The 7,866-nt window shown below is 40.5% G+C and overlaps 1 protein-coding gene across 1 annotated transcript in view; it reads left to right on the forward strand.

Moving 5' to 3' along the window:
* The window catches only part of LOC112112897 (gamma-sarcoglycan), a 117,698-nt gene that overhangs the window by 49,225 nt on the left and 60,607 nt on the right, over positions 1–7,866 (forward strand). The window contains exon 4 of the mRNA XM_026653424.1: positions 5,463–5,582. Within this exon, the coding sequence (XP_026509209.1) occupies positions 5,463–5,582 (120 nt within the window). The remainder of the gene's footprint in view (positions 1–5,462; positions 5,583–7,866) is intronic.

The raw sequence follows: 7,866 nt of genomic DNA on the forward strand, positions 1-7,866 counted from the left end.
GAAAACCACTCAGGTGTAAAATCCACTGAAGTAGAGGAAGTAGTAGTGGGAAAATTACATTGGGTGGCATTGTATTTTGAGCTGTCTTGCTCTGAAAGCTGCCTCCCAGCGTTGCACTGGCTGAGGACAATGAATTACTGTTTTCACATTGAACCCAAATATTATTCGTGGGATGATACCCAGTTTGTGTAGTTAATCTACAGTGCTTCACCACATCAGGCCATTCTGTCACTAAGCTCTTCCACAATTAGAATCATAGAACAGAATCACAGGACTGGAAGGGACCTCGAGAGGTCATCTAGTTGTTCGGTCCCCTGCACTCATGGCAGGACTAAGTATTATCTGTTCTAGAATGTGTTATCAGTAGCTCTGACATGAATTTTTTTAAGCATGAGTTCTGTGTGCACCATCCCCCTACGGTTTGCATTTGTTTGTTTTAAGCTTTCTGTAAGAAAAAGGTAACAGCTAGAAGTGACACAGATCTTCAGATGGTTGCCCAGTCATAATATTTAGCACTTCTGTACTATGTTAGCTCTTCAAAATCACTGTACAAACATTAAACAAACTTAATCTAAAGCCTTTCAGCTTTTGAATGACTAGGGGTTGACAAAACAGAGCTATTCCCTGTTGTGTTCTCTGCCCCCCTGAACAAAAAGACTTCATTGAAAATCAGTATCTTAAAAGAACCATTAAGGATCTTTCAAAAGAGCACAAGGCTACTGTAGTGACACCCTTATTACATCAGGTCTGGTGTTTGTTTAAGGCTGGTGTAGAATGAAGGGACTGCTTTCTATTTCGTTTGCATGTGTAAATCAAGCAGACCTTGCTTATTTTTTTTCCTTAAAGTGCTCAGAGTTTAGGGGAGGAAAGTGAATGAGATTCTGCTTATACCAGGTGTGGAAAAGCAGAAGGGACCAAAATCTATTCTTGTGCAAAAATCTGTTCACCCTGAAGTCAATAAGGCTACACAGGTGTAACTGTCAGCAGGAATTGGCCTGTGTTCTCATTCCCTTCTTGAATCACACACATTCCATGCTTACACACTATTTTCCACTTGGGAAAGAAGATAGTTTGAGTTGGGGCAGAAAAATGAGGACTAACTTAAGGTTTATTTAGCTTTACATTTTTTGAATGAAACTCAAAAGAAATCAGATGCAAGGTACTATTATGATGGATTGAACCGCTAGAGAACCAGCAAATGGACAGAACCTGCCTTTAGCCTATTCAGCCAGTCTTTTTATCATAGCCTGCTCAGAAGTGGATTTAAAATCCTTGAGGGAGAGGGGATGGAGAAACCTGTAACATTGTGTGTTGAGCTTCCTCCAGTGCTTTTGCAACTGCTTAAAAATACAAAGATGTATTGGCATGTGGAACTAGGCTGAGCATAAGCTCTAGACTTTAGCAAAGCTTTTGATACGGTCTCCCACAGTATTGTTGCCGCCAAGTTAAAGAAGTATGGGCTGGATGAATGGACTGTAAGGTGGATAGAAAGCTGGCTAGATTGTTGGGCTCAACGGGTAGTGATCAATGGCTCCATGTCTAGTTGGCAGCCGGTTTCAAGCGGAGTGCCCCAAGGGTCGGTCCTGGGGCCGGTTTTGTTTAATATCTTTATTAATGATCTGGAGGATGGTGTGGACTGCACTCTCAGCAAGTTTGCAGATGACACTAAACTGGGAGGCGTGGTAGATACACTAGAGGGTAGGGATCGGATACAGAGGGACCTAGACAAATTAGAGGATTGGGCCAAAAAAAACCTGATGAGGTTCAACAAGGACAAGTGCAGAGTCCTGCACTTAGGACGGAAGAATCCCATGCACTGCTACAGACTAGGGACCGAATGGCTAGGTAGCAGTTCTGCAGAAAAGGACCTAGGGGTCACAGTGGACGAGAAGCTGGATATGAGTCAACAGTGTGCTCTTGTTGCCAAGAAGGCTAACGGCATTTTGGGCTGTATAAGTAGGGGCATTGCCAGCAGATCGAGGAACATGATCGTTTCCCTTTATTCGACATTGGTGAGGCCTCATCTGGAGTACTGTGTCCAGTTTTGGGCCCCACGCTACAAGAAGGATGTGGAAAAATTGGAAAGAGTCCAGCGGAGGGCAACAAAAATGATTAGGGGTCTGGAGCACATGACGTATGAGGAGAGGCTGAGGGAACTGGGATTGTTTAGTCTCCAGAAGAGAAGAATGAGGGGGGATTTGATAGCTGCTTTCAACTACCTGAGGGGGGGTTCCAAAGAGGATGGAGCTCGGCTGTTCTCAGTGGTGGCAGATGACAGAACAAGGAGCAATGGTCTCAAGTTGCAGTGGGGGAGGTCTAGGTTGGATATTAGGAAACACTATTTCACTAGGAGGGTGGTGAAGCACTGGAATGCGTTACCTAGGGAGGTGGTGGAATCTCCTTCCTTGGAGGTTTTTAAGGCCCGGCTTGACAAATCCCTGGCTGGGATGATTTAGTTGGGAATTGGTCCTGCTTTGAGCAGGGGGTTGGACTAGATGACCTCCTGAGGTCCCTTCCAACCCTGATATTCTATGATTCTATGATTCATAAGGAAAGAACTTGATTGCCTGTGCATCCCAGTACAGAAAAATACATCAAAGAAAAAAAATGGATTTCTTTGATTTTTAGTACAGTTCAATACAGTATTGAACACATTGCATCATAAATCTGAAGCCCCTCGATGGAAGGTACTGTAAAAGTTAAAGTACTGGTATCCAGAATGGGATGTTTTGTTTTTCCTACAAATGTGTGGGAATTCGTTCCTTATACATAGGAGGGGCAGTAGTTCGGTCTGGAGCTGGATAGAGTGTGTGCAGGTTCTGTGCAAGCTTCCCACCCTACCGCTCTGGTTCTGCCTCTTTCCTGCACCACCCTCTTACCCCCCAGGCACTCACCAGTTGTCCAGAAACAGGACCCAGCACACATAGAAGATGACAGTGATGGGCACTAGGACCCAGGAGTCAGCGTCCTGGAGCTGTCTGCTAGCCTCAAGCTTCTTCCCTCCCTGACAGTTAAGCAGAGCTCTGGAGAAATTGTGGGTAGGGATAATGCCTGCTCAAACTATACCCACGGCTGGCACAGGTTCCCGTGGTAAGCAGATTTTTAGAGTCCGGTCACCAGTGTTAACCGGATACCTGGCAGTATGTTCCTGCAGCGCGGGGAGATGCAGATGGGAGGGAGCGAAAGCAACAGGCTGCCGGCTGAGCTCCTTCCAAGCCACAGGGGGCTGCTTTGCACTCCAACAGGGCTGCATGAGCAAGCTTGCTCCCCCTCACCTGGCCCCGGCTGTGCCCCCTGCCTGACCAATAGGGCCTAAAACTAGGACAGCCTAAGGCTATAGCCTTACTAGCCTAATGGTTAATCCGGCCCTGGACATGCACGGCTGTCCCTTGCTAGCTTGTTCGGGCTAAGGGGCTGTTTAATAGCGATAAAGAGGTTCGGACTTGGCTGCAGCCTGAGCTCTGGGACCCTCCCACCTCAACTTCTTGGACACCACTATTAGCTTCAACAATGGAACCCTACAGACAACTATATACAAGAAATCCATGGATCACCACACTGACCTTCACAGATCCAGTAACCGCACAAGACACACCAAGAAATCTGCTATCTACAGCCAGGCTCTAAGACCACACTCAGTAGATTATAAGCTTTGTAATGATACCTTACAAGAGACCTTGTGCATGAAGTATATTCCAATTAAATTATATTCACACTCATTAGCATATTTTCATAAAATCATATGGAGTGCAATGTCACGGAAGGGATCCTTGTGTTGTTTACTTAAAAGGTTGGATCTCAGTGAGAAAACTATCCCAATCGTTATAGCTGACTGCTGTGTCCTGCAGACACTTCTTACCGGTATACCATACCGGCCCACTTTCACCTCTTAGACCAGGCCTTGGAGAACGCTGGTCTGTGTGTAAAATCCACACCACTGAGAGACATAGCTCTACTAACCTACCCCCAGGTGTACACAGCACTAAGTCAACAGAAGGATTCTGTCTAGCTACCACCTGTCAGGGAGGTGGATTATCTACACTGACAGTGGCTACATTGAAGAGCTTCAGTGGTGCAACTGCAGTGGTGCAGCTGTGCCATTGTAGTATTTTAAGTGTAGACATACCCCGAGTTGATTCAATTCTGTTTGTATTGCTTAAGAGGAAAACCTATCTAACTTAACTTGTAATGAAGTGGAAGATTAGATGAGGCTATGCATATTTGTTTAAAATATTTTTCTCTAATTCTTTTTTCCATCTGCTAAGTAAAATAGTTGTTTTTAGGGCTAAGGCCCAAATCCTCAGATGTATCCAGGCACCTAAATCCCATTGATTCCAATGAGAGTTAGTTACCTAAGATACCTCTGAGGATCTGGGTCTAAGGGTCTGGAAATCCACACTAGTCATTGAGGGCCAGATTTACAAATGCATTACGGTGAGTAAATACCTTTGAATATCTGGCTCTTTGTCTCTGGACAGACTCACATAGTCATCCTAACCAGAGAGGTTTACAAGGTAACAGAAGGGTGGGCAGCAAGACATTCACCCTTGCTTTGATCTGGAAGAGCCTTGATTGTTGACTCCATCCCATAAAAGTGAGGAGTAAGAGGCCATGGAGAAATTGGTGTTGCAGGTATCTTATCTTGTTAATGTGTTACAGATATTACTTTTATTTTAAAATAATTATGATATGAAATACATAAATACCTAAACAGATAGAGCGCACTCTCACAATGTTCTATATACACTGTGCAGTACTGCATATAGTCTAACAAAAGATTGTAGTGGAAATGCCATTGGAGACATGGTTCTGCCTTTGTATATGAGTGCAAAACATCTAAAATATTACATTTAATTAATTTTGTGCTGCTGTCAGGATTTATGCACATATGCATGATGGAATTTATGAGTATTGCATTGCTTGTGGCAGTACGATTGACTTTGCAGGAGTATTTAAATTTGTAATACTTTTATGAGACTTTATTTTATGTAAGGTGTTTTAATAAAAATTATTAACTAAAAATGAAATCACATAGCATTGCCCAAAACCATTTGTAAATCTGGTTTACACTTAATACTTCAGTGTTTCTGGGTGGTAGAAGAAGAGTGGAGCATGCTGAGTGAAGGAAGACATACTGCTGCCTGCCACCATTGTGGATTGTATATAGAAGAAATATATATACAATATTTCCCTTTGTTTCTCATTCACTCTAATGCTGTACTTGATATATGATTATCCTCCCCTCCCACCCTTCTGTTCATTTCTTTGCTTCCTCTGACTATTGGGGGCATGGGGACCCTCCCACAATCAGTGACTTTTGGCATCCTGCCCAAAACAAATCCATGGTAGGTCTTTGTTTTGAACCTGGTGTTACGTGGCTGATTATTTATGTAGAGTACAAGAAAGGACTCATGATGAAAGTTCACTTAATAATTATTTATCTTGTCAAATATGCTTTTCAGGTCCTAAAATGGTAGAAGTCCATGGTCAGCAATTTCAGATCAACTCCGTAGATGGCAAGCCACTTTTTACAGTGGATGAAAATGAAGTTGTCGTTGGTACAGATAAACTTCGAATCACAGGTTTGTAATAGATATTTAAGAAATGCCTGAAAAATGTGTTTCCACATATAACTAAAGCAAAACCACACCCAGTTCAGCTAAAATAACATTTACATTAAATCATGTGCATGTAAAGGCAAGTTCTATCTTTACCTCATTAGGAAAGGGAAAATTTGAAAATGTTCTGACCTTTATCAATAAATTTAATTGATGGGTTAGGAATGTCATTAGCATTATAATAGGGTTTGCATAAACTTCACCCTAAACTAGCTCCTGTAGGTAATAGACATTGTGCCTAAGCTGTTTTTTCATCTATTTCTTATTTTAAGTACACATGGTAATTGGTAAACTAAGACTGAAGGAATCCTGCACGGTCTTATTTGTGTAACCATTTGGATTGAGAATTCTAAATGGAACTTTTGCCAAGTTCTGTTGTAAAATAGTGATTTTTTTTATACCTTCTTTCAAAGTGACAAAATGCTCTTATTTCACCTTGCCTTTGATATTTACACCATAGCACTTTATTAAGTATAGTGCATTTAAAATGTCACTTACTAAAAGACAAATTTGCCGTGGACGTTATCAGATCATGTTTGAATAGTTCTGCACATCATTAACATTAATACAGAACAGTAGTTACTATGCTTTTATTTGATAGCATACATAAAGACATTTTACTGTGCTCCATTGTAAACTAGTACTTACATTGTCTGTAGCCACTAACAACATTTTCCAGGTCTAACTTGCTTTAAAATTTACATATTAAAGTTCAGTTACTCTGGATTTAAACTGAAATAATCAATCAAAGAAAATACTGACATTGCCACGTAACTTACATTCAATTTCAGTTTCCATATTTTAGAACCTAATTACAACTGTCATATTTAACTTACTTTCATTATTAGTACTCTAAAATCTTGAGGTCTTAATTTTAATAGATCAAGGCAAGTTATTCCACTGTATAAAAATATAACAGTAGTAGTTAGTGTACAATTAGCACTTCTAAAACAAATTTAAGTTAAAATATGTGTTCATAAATTATGTTTATTGCTCGGGGTTATATCTTAAGATTTTTTGCTTTTTAACTTACCGGTAATTGAAATTACAACTTTATTTAACCAGAAAACCACCTCAAATGATTATTATATGCCCAAGGGACACCAAATTTTAACAAAAAAGCATGTTTAGCATGTTTAGCAAAGATATGAAAGACTGGACAATTGTTAATTGATTTTGAAAAGGTCTATCTGTGCACGAAGTCAGAATAAGTCATACATTCATTGAAATAATGATGTTAAAATATGTATTATACTCCTTTTTAATCTTCTAGTTGGCAAAGATAACTGTGCAGTTTCATAGGTATTATATAGAAATATAAGGCTTGATTCCCTTTTACATCACTGCAAATCAGGAGTAAATCCTTTAAAGTCAATGAAATTGTTCCAGTATAAAAGCTGTATAAGTGAGAGGAGAATCAAGCCCACTATAACAATTTTAAAAATAAGCTCTTTTTTAAAGTATTACTTGTTCATTAAAGACAATGTTATCAGTTTTGTATAGAATGTTGAGTAAGCTGTGGACACATGAGATAGTTTCAGGCTTAAAAAACATGTCAAGAATATTTTGCAATACTGTATCTTTATGTACAATATAGTGACCCAACTTCTCTTCTTTTTTCATCTCTTATATACCTTATTCATCATCATCATCATCACTCCCATAACCGCATTGGTCGTTGGGGAACCATCAGTGATGAGCAATCAACCAATTGTCTCCACCCCTGACGATTGTGTGTCAGTGCTTGAGTCTCCGTAAAGTCCTTTCCTGTCCACTCTTTTATGTTGTCAATCCATCTCTTCTTCTGTCTACCTCTTCTTCTCTTCCCCAGTACTGTCCCTTAGAGGATGATCTTGGATAGGCCAGATGATCTTGTTACATGGCCGTACCACTTCAGCTTGCACTTCTTCACGATCATGAGGAGGTCTTCATAAGACCCAGCGCATTGGGTGATGAGGTTGCGGACCTCTTCATTAGTGACAAGAACAGGAGTACTTGTGGCACCTTAGAGACTAACAAATTTATTAGAGCATAAGCTTTCGTGGGCTACAACCCACTTCCTCGGATGCATATAGAGTGAAACATATATAGAGGAGATATATATACACACATACAGAGAGCATGAATAGGTGGGAGTTGTCTTACCAACTCTAAGAGGCCAATTAAGTAAGAGAAAAAAACTTTTGAAGTGATAATCAAGATAGCCAAGTACAGACAGTTTGATAAGAAGCAAGTGTGAGAATACTTA

Source organism: Terrapene carolina, unplaced genomic scaffold (assembly GCF_002925995.2).
Source record: "Terrapene carolina triunguis isolate 2854851 unplaced genomic scaffold, T_m_triunguis-2.0 Scaffold139, whole genome shotgun sequence".
Classification (NCBI taxonomy): Eukaryota; Metazoa; Chordata; order Testudines; family Emydidae; genus Terrapene; species Terrapene triunguis.